This window comes from Hyposmocoma kahamanoa, unplaced genomic scaffold (genome assembly GCF_003589595.1).
Source record: "Hyposmocoma kahamanoa isolate Upper Pololo Valley unplaced genomic scaffold, ASM358959v1 170, whole genome shotgun sequence".
NCBI classification, from domain to species: domain Eukaryota; kingdom Metazoa; phylum Arthropoda; class Insecta; order Lepidoptera; family Cosmopterigidae; genus Hyposmocoma; species Hyposmocoma kahamanoa.
The window spans coordinates 1,018,730-1,037,856 of NW_020653614.1; the positions used below are offsets into that span (position 1 = coordinate 1,018,730).

The 19,127-nt window shown below is 37.1% G+C and overlaps 1 protein-coding gene across 1 annotated transcript; it reads left to right on the forward strand.

Annotated features, from left to right (window-relative positions):
• Positions 1 to 1,534: 1,534 nt before the first annotated feature.
• On the forward strand, positions 1,535 to 4,305 carry LOC113225716. Its single transcript, XM_026458118.1, has 3 exons — positions 1,535 to 1,650; positions 1,822 to 1,882; positions 3,502 to 4,305. The coding sequence occupies exons 1-3, from the start codon at positions 1,619 to 1,621 to the stop codon at positions 4,303 to 4,305; spliced, it is 897 nt and encodes a 298-aa protein (XP_026313903.1). The 5' UTR covers positions 1,535 to 1,618.
• The last annotated feature ends 14,822 nt before the right edge of the window (positions 4,306 to 19,127 follow it).

Consider the following 19,127-nt stretch of genomic DNA (forward strand, 5'->3'; position numbering starts at 1 on the left):
TTTTTGTCACGTCTACTACGCCTTGGAATAATTGTTATTTTTTTTTATAATATCAAGTAACGGGACGAACAAGTCGTGCGCCTGATGGTAAGCTACACGCCTCTCCATGACAGTTGCAGTGCCACATAGAACTTTAAATCCCAAAGATCTGAAGGGCACGGCCACTGCGCCTAACATCCTGAGACATAAGTTCACAAGTCCCATGTGCCTGTAATTTCACCAGCAGCCTTACCCTTCGAAACCGGAACACAGCAATGCTGACATTACTGCTTGGCGGCAGAAATAGGTAAGGTGGCAATACTTCCCTGGACGAACACTTTCATAAGGAGCTCTACTGCTTACAAAAAAATTGTATCTTTGTTCAACGAGCAAACAGCATTCTTGACGGTGTTTTCACAATTAAGTACAAGTGATATTATAAGATTATTAATCACCCATACTTACAAAAAATTCCATCGATCCGACCGGGATCGAACAGACGCCTTCTAGCAAACCTGCCAGACGCTATGCCCTAAGCCAGACCGAACCAGCGAACCTCACGAATTTTTCTATGTAAGTACTTATTATCGGATATTTGCATTTGGTTTTCAACAACTTTTTAGCCGTAGCCTATGAGAAATGTATGGAAGTATTTTGTCACCTATTTAGGTAACTTTACAGCTACCAGTCCTGTATTAATAATTATAACAAACTAGTGGAGTAATTTCACGAAAATAACTGAATATCCATTCAATACAAATTATCACAACCAGCTTAAACTGATCGTATTAATCCATTATAAACTCATAATAAGTTACGCTTATTTCTTTCTTGTTTGATAACATGTATGTACAGTATGATTGGGATTATTTTGAATCCTTAATGTTTGTTTTAATCATTATCCAGTGACGGGACGAACCACGGAAGAAGAAAAGCGAATAAATCGTGCTCCTGGTGGGAAGTGGCACACGACTGTCTATAACAGTTTTTTTTTTAGATTTTTACGATTAAAGCTCTAACTGGCACTGTAACTATTATGGACAGGCGTGTCGCTTACCAACAGGCGCACGACTTGTTCGTCCCATCACTTGGTGTCTTATAATTGTAACTTTTTTTAAGTTTTCGCGATTGTTACACATAGGAAATGAAACTATTTTTCCGGATTTAAAACGTGTATATTTGTTTTTTCAAACAAACCAACGTTTCGGGTCCTTTACAGGTCCCATGGTCACGGTTGACTGAAGTTGTAAAGTCATCATTATCAAAGGTAATATTAGACGTAACTGGTTGATATGATATGTGTAACTGTTTTTGTAAATAAAAAACCGAATTCAAAAGTTCATGGGATTATATATATTTGCCAAGTTTTATTGAAGTCGATTATCGGAAAGTGCGCGAAACGGATTCATCCCTTAGTTTGCCACCCTTAATGGTGGAACATTTTCTTCAAATTTAAATGGGACTAAGGACAATACTTTCCAACAGTAAAGAATCACAAAAATCGGTTGACAAATAATCGCGTAATAAATGTGTTCAAATGTTTATTTATTAAGAGCAGCCCTAGCCTTACCATTGAACAGTAGAGCTTAATCAATATGGCGTAATCAAGTTATATAAGTTACAGAGCCGCTAAGCGGTAATGTCGCCATTACTGTGTTCCGGTTTTGAAGGGTAAGTGGTGAAATTATTGGCACATGGGACTTGTCAACTTGTGTCTCTGCAACAGTTATGGACAGGCGTGTAGCTTACCATCAGGCGCATGACTTGTTCGTCCCGTCACTTGATACTATAAAAAAAGTGTAATTTGCTTACCAATTAAATAAAAATAATTTCGATTTTTAGGTTACAAGTGGTACTGCTAACGCTGTTGGAAAACATCCTGTATCTACCGATAACATACGCGGTGCGTTGTATATGGTTTTCATAAACAGTTTTAGATTGCTAACTAATCATTATTAACTGTAGTAAGTGTAAGTTGCATTATTAATATATGTATATTCATTAACATCGTTCACAGCAGCTATATTTAGAACAATTTCGAGTGAATTTGAAAAGCGTCGTTTTCAAAATTGGTACTAACGGAAATGGAACGCAAGAACACCTCATTCAGCGACCCCGATTGTTAATTTGTTGTATGATTTCATTCATGTCTCAAGGTACAATTTTACCATCAGGCTTGTTTGATTTACTATTCTTCTTACGTGATACTTTGACAGCGGCAAATACAGCTGTCAGTTGATTTTTAGGCTAGTAATGTAAACGGAGAAGGGGCATTAATAAGTTGAGGTCATGAGGGCCTTATATCACTTTTAAATATCAACTCTCCTTTGCACTGAAATCACAAATTAGAACGCTGAAATAGTGCCAACAACTGACCTGTGTGTACGTTAATTACCGTTCTGTAATTAGATGCATTGCTGTTTTTTCTACACCACCAAATGGAACAGCCCTCCATTGTTAGAGATAGTATCTTTGTTACAATAAATACAGAATATTTTTTGGAATATACGGAGACGTACACACAGGTCATTTGTTGGCGCTGTACTATTTCAGCTTTCTAATTAGTGATTTCAGCACAAACGAGAGTTGATATAGTCAAGGCGCATTTGCCTGATGGGTTAGTTGCCAAGAACGGATGGTCCTTATTTCGTCTCTATTTCTGTTTATATACTCGTTGTTTTGACATCTAGGCCCAAAACTGTATCCATCTCTTTTGCGATTTATGAAGTTAAAACTATAATGAAACAAAAACTTTGTATTAAAGGTGTCTAAGTTCAGCCTATTTGGATAACAACAATCTGTTAGTGACCAGTTTAGTTCTTGCAGGTTATCGCGATCTATGATATTTGGCTCATTCTTCTCAGGGGAATCTGCCTTACGAATGAGTATATAGCTCGTTCTTAGTAGCAGTAAAGCTCTGAGATATGGGCCTTGTCAACTTTTTGTTTCAACGTCTTTGCAATTTAAAGTGCTGAGTGACACTGCAACTGTTATTAGTAGACGTGTCCCGTCAATTGATATTTTAATAATATCCAATAAAAGATGTCCATGGATGATCGGACTGACAAGGACAGACTGGACTGACAGGAGTTCGAAATTGACCGACCTTCCTTTGTTTTAACAAGAGACGACAAGGGCAGTCCTGACTAAGCCTTCGACGCGAATAGACGTCATCTCCTGATCCATTTGTACAGACAGACCGTACACTGGTATTCATTGGGAAGTTCCAAATTCAAGCGATCAGGTAATCTATGCTGTCAGGTGTACTAAATCAATGTAACCTATTGTCAACATCATCATCATTATTTCAGACGAAAGACGTCCTCTACCTCCCCGCAAATGCAAAGCAAAACCTCCTGCTATAATCACCACGGCTGCAAGTATATTCGAGGATACTGCAGCTCATCCTCTTGCTTGCTGATCACTTAGTCGCCTTGTACAACCCGCAGGAAGAGAAACCTATTTTATAATTGGTGGAAGAAAAACCTATTATAATTAATAATTATTGAATATTGTTTTCAGAAATTGAAACCAATGTTTTCGTTTCGAATTGGTTTCCTGTTCCTTCTATTTCAAACAGTGTATCTGAACAAGACAACGATAATCGTGGATGCACCGAGTGATGGAAAATGGTCGGCGAGCAAAGCGAAAGGGTGCGGCGACACAGAGTTCGATGGACCCATTGTCTTTGTTGGCAATTTTACTACATACGGACTTACGTTACACGATTTCCACGAAAAGTCACGGGTCACGGTACATTTGAATGACAGTGTTAGTTTTTACAAATTAAAAAATGTAAGAACTCCGCTGAAAAGTTTTGAATTAAACTATGACAATTTTCTCATGAACAACTCGTTCATTTGGAGTAGTTATCGAGAATACAGGAATACATTTCAAAGAGGATTAGATTTAAATAACAAAGAAACTACCGTGAACGTAGAAGGCGAGGCAGTGTACATTATTATAATACAGACGTTGACATTAAAACGGGACGGTAGTATGAAATTTCTCAATTACGTTCTTGCGTCATCAGATCAATTGACTGAAAATACAACGGAATCATCGGAAAGTGACACTGGATCATCGGAAAGTGACACTGTATCATCGGAAAACGAAAACGATACTTCCGAATACGAAACTGAATCATCCGAAAACGAAACGTCATCGGAATATGAAACTGAATCATCCAGAAATGAAACTGAATCGTTAAATTATTTTCGATTTTTTAATTTCCCGGAAAGTTTTAGACAACAATTTATGACGCAATATGACAATGATTGTGCAGAAGTGTATGTTCAAGTTACGTCTATAGATATAAACATTTAATTGTTACTTAATTCTTTGTTGTTTATTTATTTTAAATTAATACCTTGGAAGGGAAACTGATCGTAATCCCTTACGTTTGTTTTTCAAAAGATTAAAAAAGATAGTTTAATTTTTATCGCAGAAGTGGATTATCGCTAGCGCCATCTGTGAGAAATCTATGAAAGTATTTCGTCACCCAGTTAGATACCTTTACAGCTACCAGCCCTGGCTAGAGATGTCGCTATTAAATGTAATTAAGTTTTATCATTGAATATCACGCTGTTGTAATGTCATGATATTCAATAATTTTTTGGGAAATTACTCCACTAGTTTGTTGTAATTCGAATCGGCCGGATTCAAACTGAAGTCTCCCAGCAAACCGTGCCAGACACTATGCGAACTAAGCCATGGAACGAAAAAGTTTGATGCTATTGCACTGATATTACTCTTGTAAGACAATCTTGGTGCTTTAAATCTCGCATCAAGTCTTATCTATAAGATGAGGCTTCAGTCAGAGCTCCTATACCACCGCTACTAAATATTTGGTAGCGACTTTAATGTGGATATTTGCTAATTCGTGGAAATAGTGCAAAGTGCAAGGTACTGTCGGCTACAAGCATCATGAAGCCAAAGTCAATGAGCTAGTTAACTCATTCTTTACATAATTATTTATTTAAATAAATGTCTAGTCCATTTCCTGTTATGTGCGGATGATACATACCACGGTTGAGTAAACGTTCTGATTTGCGGTTATCCGATATGGTTAAATGTCATCTTGGTGATTTCAAGGTTAAAGCTAACATCACTAGTTAGGAATTTTAATAAAATCTCTTTGTTCTGAATCGATTTCAAAAACCGGCCATTTTTAATTCATACGTACGGCATATTTTAATAGCCCACATGAAAAATTGCGGTATTGATATAAGATCATTACAATTTTTTTTTTATTAAAAAAATACCGACTTCAAAAGTCAGTGGCATTACATCTATTTGGTAAGTTTTATTGAAATCGATAAACGAAAATTGGGTGTGATCCAATAAAACGAATTCATCCCCTTAGAGGTGGAATATTTTCTTCAAATTGAAGTGTGACAAATACTGAGGTACCCTCTTTTCAACATAAAAAGAATCATCAAAATCGGTTCACAAATGCCGGAGTCATTGCGTAACATAGATACAAAAACAGAAAAAAATAGGGTCGAATTGAAAACGTCCTCCTTTTCTTGAAGTCGGTTATAAAGATAGTTGTTAATTCGCTTAAGAGCAATATATCTATATGCTTCTATAATACTATTCCGGTTGATATTCAAAAAAGACTTACTAGAGTTTTTGGGTTTTCTCAAGTCAAACGTTATTTTTTAAGCTACTGCTCGTTTATTATGCTGACTTCCCTGAGAAGAACGAGCAAAAAACCCTAGGGATTGCTCTTTTTAAATAAACTTAAATGGTATGGAATACACTTTGAGTCAAATTTGTGTGGAATCTGAAGCCTTGTTGTCTTTTCATACATCTAACACGTAGTCTTCTATTTTGTGGTATGACTTTTCAATTAAAATATTTTAATAGGTTTTAAACGTAGGAAATGAAAATCTTAACCCCCTTACCAAAATCGTTTACTTTAGTTACAGACTTAGATCTAAGGTTAATGTCATGGGTATCTTTTTTCTTAATGAAATTATGTATATTTTTACGGACATGCAAAATATTTGAGTAAATGTACTGTGATGCCACAGTCATGATACCAATATCAGTCTCCTTAAACTTTTCTCTCAGAGAAACCCGAGAACATTGAGTACATAACCAGAAATAGAGACGAAATGTCATTTAATTTGTTTGAAAACTATTCTGCTATATCATTACTGTGACAACTGCGCTCCGATTGGCCAGCCCGAGTTCGAAACAATTGACGGGTGTCGTCAACTGTTTCACTTCAAATCGACCGGTTAACTTGAGTTTTGCTATAATGGACGAAAATTACATATTTAATATTTAATTACCGATGAAATTTTATTCCGTTTGTTTTGTAATTAGATGTTTTGCTGTTTTTCCCCACACCACCAAATTGAACAGCACGCCATTGTCAGAGATATTATCTTTATTACAATAAATACAGAATATTTTTGGAATATACGCAGGCCAGTTGTTGGCGCTATACTATTTCAGCTTTCTAGTTTGTAATTTAAGTGCAAACGAGAGTTGATATTTATAAGTGATGTATCACTGATGAGTTACCAGAAATTATGGTCCATAATTCGTCTCTATTTCTGGTTATATCCTCGATGCCCGAGAACTTAAACAGTACATGCTGTTTAACAATGTTCAATTTTTCTCAATTTAATTCTATATTTGAATTAGTCGATTTTACATTACGTAATTCAAATTTAACACACTTTATCTTCTTAGTGATTGATATTCTTGTCAATCAAACGTGACCATGGAACCAGTAAAGAGTCTGTTAAATAGTTGGTTTATTTGAAAAAAAAAAAAACAAATATATGCAATTACGATGCGAAACAAAATTTCGATTCTGAAAAGTTTAGTAATCTTTTTAACTGAAAGATGTCAGCTATTGAACTTAGGTTTTTCCTAAAGAACACCATGACAATCGGTCTTCTGCTTCAGATTCCCACGACCTTTATCATGACGGACCACCTTGTAAAAATCCTGCCCATACACAGAGTGTTTTTTTTAATGGGACAGTATGGCGAAAAATGTTAGGAACCGTCAGCTCAATAAGTATGCAATAGCCGTGTATTAGCATCCTTTCTACAGAACATCATCACTATAGTAGAATCGTACGTAAAGCTTTTGAAATTAAAAAACACAGTAATTTCAACCGAGAACACGGTTGTAACCTTTCAGCGTCATGGGATCCAGTTATCAGCAAATGTAAACGACATCAAGTATCGCCCGACAAGTCGACGGATGTCGTGAGTGTTGTGTGTCGGTCTAGTGACAACTCTAGTGAACAAATAAATAATGAAGACCAAGTGCGGGTTAGAAGGTGTTGACACCCGCCTCTTCAATCCCTTCGAGATCATGGACGTTGCGATACGTACGAAACGTCGAGGTAATTAAACCATGTTTTGTACATGATTAAGTCCGGAACTAAAAATCAAATACTATGGGGAAATCCGAAACCATAGAAGATACAACAAACCATTAAGTCTTTTTTTGTGAAAACAATTTTGACATAGTCAATTTTTTGGTCAAGCGTGTGTGACGTCCATAAAAAAGAATCAAAAAGATCAAATTTTCTTTTTATTACTACTGATCGACTCAATTTCGTGACGGGATCATTGCATTGTATGGGACAAAAAATCTAATAAATGGGTCACATTAAAAAAACACTCAGTACAATAAGTTTATTACCAAAATTAAGACTGCATTATAAATTTGACGTAACCTGTCGGCTGTTGTATGAGTCATAACATAAATAACTAATGTGTGATGACTTTATAATGTTACCTGACCTCGCATTGTTTGAGCATTAATTATATGATTTCATTCCAAATCAATGTGATTTCTATAACCTCGAAAGTATTGCTTACACACGTAGAGGCAGAGCTCCGTGAGAAGGGAAGTTCCGCCATCGTATATATTTCTGCCACCAAGCAGTAATGGGAACATTACTGCGTTCCGGTTTGGAAGGGTAAGGGTGCTGGTGAAATTACAGGCACACAGGATTTGTCAACTTATGTCTGAGGATGACGGGCGCAGTGGCAGTGCCCTTCAGATCCTTGGTATTAAAGTTTTGAGTGGCACTGCCACTGTTATGGACAGGCGTGTCGCTTACCGTTAGGAGCACGACTTGTTCGTCCCGACATTTAGTATCATAAAAACGAAAAAACTTAATAAATCTATGTGTGCACGCACATGTGAAACCATTAAAAAACTTGTTACACCTAGTTTAGTCTGTTGAAATGCATGTGAGTGACTGTATAAGATACCTTAAATATGTTTGTAGCTCACAAAATCAGTAAGCTTAAGTGAGTTGATCATCAATGGAGCAAACTTGTTCTGGAATGGCGACCACGTCATTAAAACGTAGTGTGGGACGCCTTGCGGCTGGATGCGGGCGGCACAAGACCGGGAGAGATGGCGTGCTCAAGGGGAGGCTTATGTCCGGCAGTGGATGCGTGTAAGCTGACGATGATGATGATGTTCGTATGCCTGATGTTTGGCCAGAGACAGTCACTTATTTTGTTCCATGTCAACCATTCAGTGTTTTTGCAAGTAAATGAATTATGAATTCTGATGATGCTAACATAGGTGAATTTAAATGTATGAAATTATAATTTGACGACCTTGATGGATGTTGTTAGCACTGTGGGCGACAGGATGTTCCGGTTTGTCCAATTGCAGAAGCAAACTTTTACTAAACTGATTCGTGTCTGGGTGTACTGGGGTAATTCTGTAGTCTAGTCTTAATGAAATGAAAATACGAAGACTTGGTCCATTAGATTTATTATAAGAGATGATAAAATAGGAAAAGGAAGGCCCAAAAGGGCATACATAACTACATAATATTAATAGTAATCGATATGAAGTTTAGCAATAAGGAAATGAAGGTGATTTATGGGCACTATTTCACATTTGAAGAATTTTGATGGAAGTGGTGACGGATAGAATAAATGTAAGAATAGTAAAGGAAAAGGGAGGAGAGAGAGAAAAGGAAGAACGATTTAAAATTTAAAAAATAAGTGGTTGGAAAGAAAAGAGGATGATAAAAAAGTTGGGATGACCTTGAAGAGGTCAGAGGTCAGTCCCTAATATAATCCTAAGCTAATCGGTGTTAAATCTATATACCCTACGTCTGACAATGTACAGAAAACAGAAGGCGGCTGGCAATGTTTTGTATTTCACGAACCATTTAGAGTTATTTTTAAGTCTTCACAAAGTAACTAAGGCTAAAAAACAGCTCTATCATAGATATATATGATGAGAGATCGCGTAGTAAAGGCATTTGATATAAAACATTGTAGAATTGCCTCTTTCAGACTCCATGGTTTGACGGTGCCGATATGTGCAGAGAAAAGTTAATCACAGCATTTCGGGTCCGATCCGGACACATGCACAGCTTCTAATCATCATCATCATTTAGCTATACGACGCCCACTGCTGGGCATAGGCCTCTCCCAATTTATCTACACGACGATCGGTCCTATGCTGCCCGCATTCATCGGCTTCCCGCGACCTTTACCAGATCGTCGGTCCACCTGGTGGGGGGCCTACCCACTGAGCGTTGTCCGGTGCGTAGTCGCCATTGAAGAACCTTTCCGCTCCAACGGCCATCGGTTCTCCTAGCTCTGTGCCCCGCCCACTGCCATTTCAGCTGAGCAATTCTTCGAGCTATGTCGGTTACCTTAGTTCTCCTACGGATTTCCTCATTTCTGATTGTATCACGTAGGGAAATACCGAGCATCGCTCTCTCCATTGGCAGCTGAGTGACCTTGAGAAAAAGAAATCGTGCTATATCTAATCGAATCGGTTGACAACAGAGTTATCGTAAGGCTCTGAATCGACTGCAGGACCGGGAGAGTTTTGCTAGTCCAATTTATTTAATTAATTTAATTTGAAACTTCCTACGTTCCGGACAAACCTCTGTCGCCTTCTTCACTCGCATCAGTATCTTCATACGTACTTACTCGTTATTTTGTGGTCCTTGTGCGGTTTTCATGTTCGTGTAAGTTCTAGACAACGGGGTAAGGTCTGGAACGGGCGTTTACGGAGGATCCGTCTTCCTAATTGCGGCAGTTTAGGAATGAAAAACAATGGAACAATAATCAGTTAATTCCGTACCCTTAACTACAGAAATATAGGTTAATTGATGTATATTTAACAGATGGAACGTTACATTTCGCGAGATATTAAGTAGGCTACATCCACTGTGGTCTGTGGCTGCACCCATAGATATAGGAAAGCTGCACCCCATAGCTATTCAAAATAACCAGTGTGTCTCATAGCATTGCAACAAGGACGTTGCCGTTTAATATTTACATACAACAATCTAACAAATTAATATGAACGCCATCTATCTGTTAGAAATAACAAGTGAGCGTAACGTTCCTTTTGAAATCAGTAACTGGCAAAACGAGGTTATAAATTAAAAGCGCTGTTTGTAGTTTGCTTCGTGAACGTTGTCGTAATGTCTTTCCGACACATATTTAAATTTCGCGCTGTTTTTACTGCCACATAATTAGAAATCTTTGAGTCTGCCAAACTTTTGTGTTAAATACGTATGGCAAGGGCCTTGAACTTGCCCATAAAATGAAGCCCGCGCACGGTCGACCTAAATATGCTCGCGTTGGTGTCAATCAAGATTGTAGCATCTATGCGTGGCAGACCAGCATGGTATCCATTCGACCACAGAGGCAATTATAAGTAACTTTCTTTTTCTTTTTTAAAGAATGTCTAGTACATTACTTAAAAAAGGTACACAAGGTCGTCACTAAATACCGGATAAGTACTTCTTTTTCTTGGTATGCCTTTGAAAAGTTGCTTGGATTTATCAAAACCTATTATAAATTTATTTTTCGGAGACGATGGTTATTATCATTGACATTGTATAAGTACAATTTTTCAATGTTCTTCATTATCGATGAATAATATATTAGTGGCAGAAGAGCTCCTTGTGAAAGAGATCATCAAGGGAAGTACTGCCCACCTTATATGCATTTCTGCCGCCAAGCACTAATGTCAGCATTACCGTGTTCCGGTTTTGAAGGGCAAGGGTGCTGGTGAAATTACAGGCACATGGAAGTTGTGAAACTTGTATCTCAGAGTGTCGGGCGCAGTGGCAGTGCCCTTCAGATCTTAGCGATTTAAAAAGTGCCATGGACAAACATAGACTACCACTAATTAAACCAAAATTCACGAGAGAAATACCTGGGACCACGGAGGCAGTTAAGAATAACAATACGAACAAACATCGATATGTAGTCAATAGAGTATTTAGGAAGTAAATTGCGGTATTTGTAATCCAGTAACATCTCACGAGTTAACCTTGACATTCTGTTACTGTAAAAAATCGGATCAGATAAATAACCATTACAATACCATGTTATAAATACAAACATGAGCTTTGACAGTTGATGAGAAAATTAATATTTTTTATAAAGTTCAAATCCCGTTTACATTTTATTATAAAGTTTAATATAAACAAATATTGGGCAACATAAGTTGCTCTGATCCCAAAGTAAGTAACTAAAGCTCTTGTGTTACGGAAATCAGCTACAAAATATAGAAATTTTAGTAGCAGTAGATTTCTTTGTGAAAGAGTTCAGGGAAGGGAACTACTGCCACCTGCCTATACCGTGCCTATACCGCCAAGCAGTAATGTCTCATTATTGTGTTCCGGTTTGTAAGGGTAAGGGTGCTGGTGAAATGGACTTTTCAACTTATGTCTCAGGGTGACGGGCGTGGCATAATATCAAGTGATGGGACGAACTGGAACGCACTACCCTAAACTTGCATACATTCTTTAAATTTGAGTTTTAAAACTATAGGACGTGATCTCTTCAATCTGCTTTTTAAAAAAAGATCTATTCATCTATGGTTTTCGTTCATTACAGCTGTCAAAATCTGAGACGACACAAAATGGTGCTCAACCTTGGGTCAACCGTTAGTGTTTGAACGCCATTTTGTTTTCTGTTGTTAGGTTTAATTTAATTTTGTGTTGTTTAGTGTTTTAAGCGTAGAGTCAATTTTCCTCCGCTAATTCTCTTGAAGAGACTTGTGTGTGTACGCGCTTATGGATGCAGTGAAAAAGAAAACTAGTTTATAAGTATTTCTTGTGTTTTTGTACCTATGCGATATTGGACGCGGCGAGACAGTGACTCTTGTATATACAAATTGTTTAGATTTTTTAATTCTTATTTTTAATTTTAGATGTCGTTGACTATCAATTAGGAGTTTCAAAAAATACGCTAGGGGAGGGGGCTCTTTTTCCTCCTGTACTGCTCTACTTTTGGGCACTACTATTGCACCTGTCACACTTGAACATAAAGCACCTGTCAAAACCCGAACGCAATAATGCTCGGATAAGGGTCAACTCACACTGGCGCAGGGTCAAAGCGTCGCGACGTGTGATGTTTTTCGCCTATAGCATATTTATTTCTATTTTCCCACTATTAAGGTACAAATTTGTGCAATGCATTTATGGAGTCGCCCGTCGCCAGGCGTTGTAGTTGAAGAACAGGATGCGACGCGACGCTTCGACTCTGCGCCAGTATAAGTTGAGCCATAGTATTTGGCGACAGAAATTGGTACAATGGCTTCTCCGGACAAACTCTTTCACAAGGACAACATTCGCGTTATAAATTTGTCAATCCACTAACATTTACCGATTACCAATTCGATCTAAACATACGAAGCAGTTGTTTACTTTTAGTGATTTGATAACAAAACAACTTTTACTTACCATTCCATAGTAAAAGTTGCTCGGTGACATATTTTAAACGTGCTCTTAAAAGTATGTCGGCAAGTGTGTTTAGACCTTATGTAATGCAATACGGTATCTTTATAAAAATACAAACATTGGTAGTGACACTATAGTTTTCTACTGCTGTACTATAATTTCATAAACCATGTCATAAAGGCTTTTTTTTGGTTCTGAATCAAAATTCTATTGTCTATGGCACTCGCCACTGAGCTGAAAAATGTCATTACAGTTCTGTACAGAGTACTATAATGAGTTTCAAAGAAAGGACGTCGTATTTTTGATAATTAAAATACCAATTAAGTCGCTAGTGAAACGCTATACTGCCTCCTGATTGAACAAATTGACCTTTAGTATTGCACTGGGGCCAAAAACCTTTATAAAAAAATGATTGATTAAAATATAAGCGGTAGGTACTTCGCCACTTCTTGTTCTTTTTATTTTTTGTTTTCTAGCGATTGTTTGGCTCTTGTTTGAGTTTGTTGTCATGGATTGTTAACTACTAGAATGCTTAAACTGTGCCATTGTCATCCACTTACATTTATAATGAATTTATCTTTTGTTGATGGTCATTTTCCAAAAAAAACTATTAAAAATTTATGTTATCAAACTCCTTTTTAAGTAAGGTGACAAGGAAAGCACGAGAAATTATAGGCCAATATCTTTAATCCCGACTCTGTCTCTGACTCATTAGAAAGAGCTCTGCATAATAGATTAAACGCATTTTTAGAAAAACATAAAATTATAAGCTGTAATCAATACGGATTCCAAAAATGTATCTCTACTACTCTTGAGTGCTTTGAGCTGTTGTGCGTCATAACACAATGTATTAACGTCTCTACCCCTGTGACGCCTATCTTTCGTGATATGAGTAGAGCCTTCGATTTTGTTAATCTTTCTAAACTCTTACGCAAACTTGAAATGTATGGTATCACATATAAAAATCGAACTCTATATTCAGAAATAAATGGAATTATTAGAAACAAATACAATAATATATTTGAAAAACAAATCTTTAGGTCACATTTTCAAACAACTAATGCTGAAATTCCCCAAGGTAGCGTGCTAGGTCCGTTACTGATCATCCTATACATTAACGAATTCCCACAGGCGACTTACCATAAATGTATACAATTTGCTGACGATACGAAGTAATAAATTGGACTAACTGTAATGACTTGAATATTAATATAAATAAAGCTGAAATTATAACATTTCGATCGTAGCACGATTCAAATCCTATATCAATTACAATTCAAAACAATGCTGACGCCGTAGACGAAGTTGACACATTTAATTTTCTTGAATTAAGAATTGACAAGCACTTAAGCTGGAAAGAGCACATCGAGCAGGTTTGTATGAAGCTAAATAGATTTGTTTACGCTCGGCGCTCTACGAAGAGTAAGACAAATTATCTCTCGAGAAGCTGCGTCGACGGCGTATCACGGGTACGTTTCGTCCGTGCTCAGCTACGGTCTTATACTGTGGGGCAATTCAGAAGTCGTAGAAAGTGCGATTAACGTTCAAAAGAAGTGTGTTCGGGTGATCTGCGGTGCGTGGTTCGACAACAGCTGTAAACCATTGCCTTTGCCATGCACGTACATTAGGGATATCTGTGTATTTGTCAAAACTTATCCTGAATATTTCAAAACACGTGGTGAAATTAATCAAAGGCAGATTAGAGCAAAAATTATGATTTTTTTGTACCAACTTCGTTGTCATAAAGTGATTTATAAGAAAAACTGCTTCAACATGTGTATAATTATTTTCAATAATTTGCCAAATGAAATTAAATTGTTACAAGGACATGCTTTTAAATTACAATTGACAAAATGGCTTTATGACATATTGCTTCTATAGTAATAAAGAATACTTGGAATATTGAAATAAAAATTGACATTCATTTGTAGTGCATGAAATCAATATTTGCACATCTGCTTGCAGGTTGAATACAATGTAAGTAATTTTTATTTAAGACTTTTATCATTACTGTATTCTGGCAAATAAACGTACATAATTATTCAATATAAGCGACTGTATCGATGAATAGCGTGTTAGCATCGATGCAATCGCCTATAATCACAGTCACCGTGTGTAAAAATCGCATTAAAATGAATCGATACAAAAAATCGTATATACTTGAATCGATCTCCATAAAAATCGAACAGTAATGAACATCCCTAATTGGGCCCGAGTGGGAACTATAGCCCAAACTCTCCATCAGTTAATTTATTGTGATCATCAGTAATTACAGGTCGGAGCCAAGGCCGACAGCATTGAAGAACTGAAGGACTTTCCTGGCTCCAACAGATCTAATGTCGTCTGGTTGTGGCATGAGCCTTCCCAGTATGGAGTTTCGTACGCCCATAACATTGGGTGAGAATACTAGCAGGAGTATCGTCCATTTCGTGGCAGAATCTATACTCTCTATTCTCTTTCTGCCCAATATATGACATGTGCTTATTCAAGACACAGTGTCCTGTTAAGACTCTAGTGAGCATTCTGATGCCATTCCTGTACAATAACAAAGCTTCTCTACAGTGTTTAGCACTGCAGGCAGCCATCAAGGCCTTTGCATGCTCAAGATCATTACTCTGTAGCCACACTTCTCATGCCACAAAGAAGGCCTATGCTCAGCAGACTACATTATGCTAACATTATTATAATTAATTTTTTACCTGAACGCTTAAGTCCTTCACCGCGAATAATAAACTCGTGAATAAAGCAACGATTGCTAAAATGTTACGTATATTGTGTAAGGCAGCTCACCAAGGTTAAAAAGTAGAGTCATTTGGCTCTTATAAGCATTGAATCATAAGCAATAACGGAGAGATGGCGAAGGTTGCTCATGACGTGTTAAGGTTGCAGATTGTTCGTATTGAAATCGGGGAATCCGCATTACGAATGAGTAATTTGTTTACTTGTGAAATAAAGAGGTTTTGACCGACTTCAAAAAAGGAGGAGGTTCTCAATCCCACTGTTACGATCTGAGCCCCAGAGTGTCTTTAAGAGATAAGTTTAAAGAGATTAACATTTAAACACTAACATTACAGTACATTTATGAAGAAAAATATTATTTCTTTTTATGAAAAATAAAACAGACATAATAAACATAAACTAGGCAGCTGTTGTTGATAGTCGTCTCCACAAAGTCTCAAATTCATATAAAGGTTAAAGTACATTACGCTTCTATATTAAGCTTCCGATTGATATACGAAATTTGGCATTAACGATGTTTGAAGCCATAGTAAAAAAAAATATTACACTAAAGGTTATTATACAACTTTTGCGTACTTGGATGACAAAAATCTGTGGTAGTGACCCGCTTAGCTCTTTCAAGTATTCTCGATCTAAGATGTCCAAATTTAATATTGTAATGATAAATGTTTTTAAATGTATATTTAGAAAGAGCAACCCCTAGAGTGTCTTGCTCGTTCTTGTCAGAGTTATCTGCATTACTAATGAGCAGTAGAGTTTAATCAGTACGTCGATTCCAAGTGTAATTTGTTTACAAATAAAGATTATTTGACTGACTTTGACTGTATTATTTTTTTTGTATGTATTCAAATCGGTCAAATTTAATAAAAAGTTTTTTCATACAAAATCAATAACATTTTATTAAATTTGACCAACTTCTTCCCGATAATTTTTTTCCAATACAATAAAATCATTATAAGTAACAGAGTCTATCAGAATAAAAAAAATTTTCAAAATCATTTTATGAAATAGTTTACTTTTCATTGAGTAACAATCAAAAATCTTACAATTCGAAAAGTATAATGTCATACACATCCCATATTGGAATAAATAAAGTCACATATCCGCCTACATCCAATACCTTACTACGGCGAATAATGACTCATTATATACCCAGTGCATTACATAGCATATTATAATACATAAGCAAGGTAATATTGACGGTCGTAGGTGAAATTCCGCTACTATTGTTCGTCTGTTTGCCATAACATCCGTAAGATTAGTGATGTTACGATGTGTAGGCGGATGTGGGGCTTGTTGGGGTTTTCCTATAATCGTTGTTAATTTCATGGGCTATAAAATCAGGCAACCTAATAGATTGATGTCATGGTGTAAAGAATTACAATAAACGATTGAATGTTTTTGATTGGGGAATTTTATTATTGTAGTAGCAGTGGAGCGCTTTCATTTAAGACGTAATGAAATCGAGTAACTGAAGTAATATTTTTACTAAGTTTTTATTGAATGTCAGGATGTTTGACCATCATGATATTCAATTATGTTTTGTGATATTACTCCATTACTTTGTTATAATAATATCAAGTGAGCTACAGGCCTGTCCATGACAATTGCAGTGCCACTCAGAGCTTTTTAAAGATCTGAGGGGCACTGCCACTGCGTCTGTCTCCCTGAGACATGAGTTGGAAAGTTTCATGTGCCAGTAATTTCACCAGCACCCTTACCCTTCAAAACTGGAACCGGCCATTCTCACCGATTCCTTAAAATATTCGTTTCTCAATAACTGGAAAACTACATTGTCTATTCTAGTGACATATAGACATATTGATAGTTAAATTAAAAAATGGGTATATTAAGCGAGAAAAACAATGCCTACGGTAATTAGACTGAGAATACCGAACGTGAGAATGGCAGGAACACAGTAATGGTGACATTACTGCTTGGCGGTAGAAATAGGTTAGGTGGCAGTACTACCCCGGACGAACTCTTTCACAAGGAGCTGGGGGCTGATTCACGTAATCAAACCGTTACGATACGACAGTGAACATCAACGAGTCCAATTTTAAAGTCGTTCGATCCATATGTCGTTAAAGCGTATTCTGGTCTGGTAAATCGACTCTAAGCGACAAGTCATACGTGTTCTCATTGACTTACAATTATATGGACGTCGGGTCCGCGCTAAAAAGTGTCCGAACTTACAGGGCGTTAAAATCGTACACAGAGCGTCATTCACGCTGTAGTCTTCGTTTGTTCGACTGACAGCGAAGCAAGCAAAATTAGACAGTACTGCGATGACATTACAATTTAAATTCAACGTTTTAGCTTTTTCATATTCCTTTACATGTCACTACGTTTAAACAGGTTGACTTGGGACATTTTTTCGTGATTTTTGTATTAGACCCGTCGTCCATTTATTTGTAAGTCAATGCGTATTCTGCTAAAATTTTGACAGTTCTTTCAATAGACTTCGACGACGACTAAATGTCAAATTTCACAATCCAAGATGTCGTTCCGTTTCGGTTCTACTCATATCAACGTTCGTTCATGTGATAGGTGAATACCCATTTTGGATAGGACTTCGATCGAACGACTACGTAACTTCAACGATATTATGATAGCTTTAACTTACGTGAATCGCACTACTGTCCTGCTACTAATAATATAAAGATCGAACACTTAGAAACATTCCTTCGATCCGGCCGGATACGGACCGACGTCTTCTGAGAAACCGTGCCAGACGCTATGTCTAAGCCGCGGAACGAACCAGTGGACCTCACGATTTTTTCTATGTGCTTGTTTTTGGTTTTTAGCGACTTTTTAGCCGTAGCGCCATGTGTGAAAATTCTATGAAAATACTTTCACCCAGTTAGGTTAATTAGTTACCTTTACAGCTACCAGCCCTGGCCAGGGATGTCACCAAGATTTGAGGGGCACTGCCACTGCCCCGACTGCCACTGCCACTGCCACTGTGCCTGTAATTTCTGCCATAATAACTGCCACCAAGCTGTAATATGAGCGTTACTGCGTTCCAGTTTTGAAGGGTAAGGGTGCTGGTGAAATTACAGGCATATGGGACTTGTCAACTTACGTCTCAGGGTGGCGGGCGCAGTGGCAATGCTCCGCAGATATTTGCGATTTAAACTCTGAGTAACGCTGCGACTGTTACGAGCAGGCGTGTCGCTTATCACAAGGCGCACGATTTGTTCGTCCTTTCACTTGGTAGCATGAGAAAAACTGTGCACGAAGTTAATAAAGATCTCTAAACAAAACACAGTTTTTTTTTATTTTAAGTAATTTATTCATGTTAAATATAATTACATAGTTTAACACAGAAACTTAAATTGTATTTTAACTTAGTATACATTGTGTATTAAGGGCGGTAAGCAAGGAATTACGTACGAGACTCTATTAGAAGCCCGAAGTTGAAGATTGAGGCTTTCGGAGTCGAGGTTCGTAATTCCCGCACCGCCCGTGAAATATACAACGTTTTCATCACACTTGCACGTAAATAGTATAATTTCATGCAGGCTAACATGGCTATAATGCCACCCTTTTTAGCTGTAATGAAAAGAAAAAAGCCCGAGGGTTTTATTTGGGGCATTATAGTCAAGTTAGCCTGCATGCAATCATACTTTTTACGTGCAAGTGTAATGAAAAGAATATTATTACTGCATATAAAGAAAGAGCT

Bases quoted from the DNA above. Each gene is read 5' to 3' on its own strand.
- LOC113225716 (XM_026458118.1), top strand. From the start codon at position 1,619: ATGTCGCCATTACTGTGTTCCGGTTTTGAAGG. The intron at 1,651-1,821 runs GTAAGTGGTGAA...TTCGATTTTTAG, and splicing joins CTGTGTTCCGGTTTTGAAGG to GTTACAAGTGGTACTGCTAA. The intron at 1,883-3,501 runs GTGCGTTGTATA...TATTGTTTTCAG, and splicing joins ATCTACCGATAACATACGCG to AAATTGAAACCAATGTTTTC.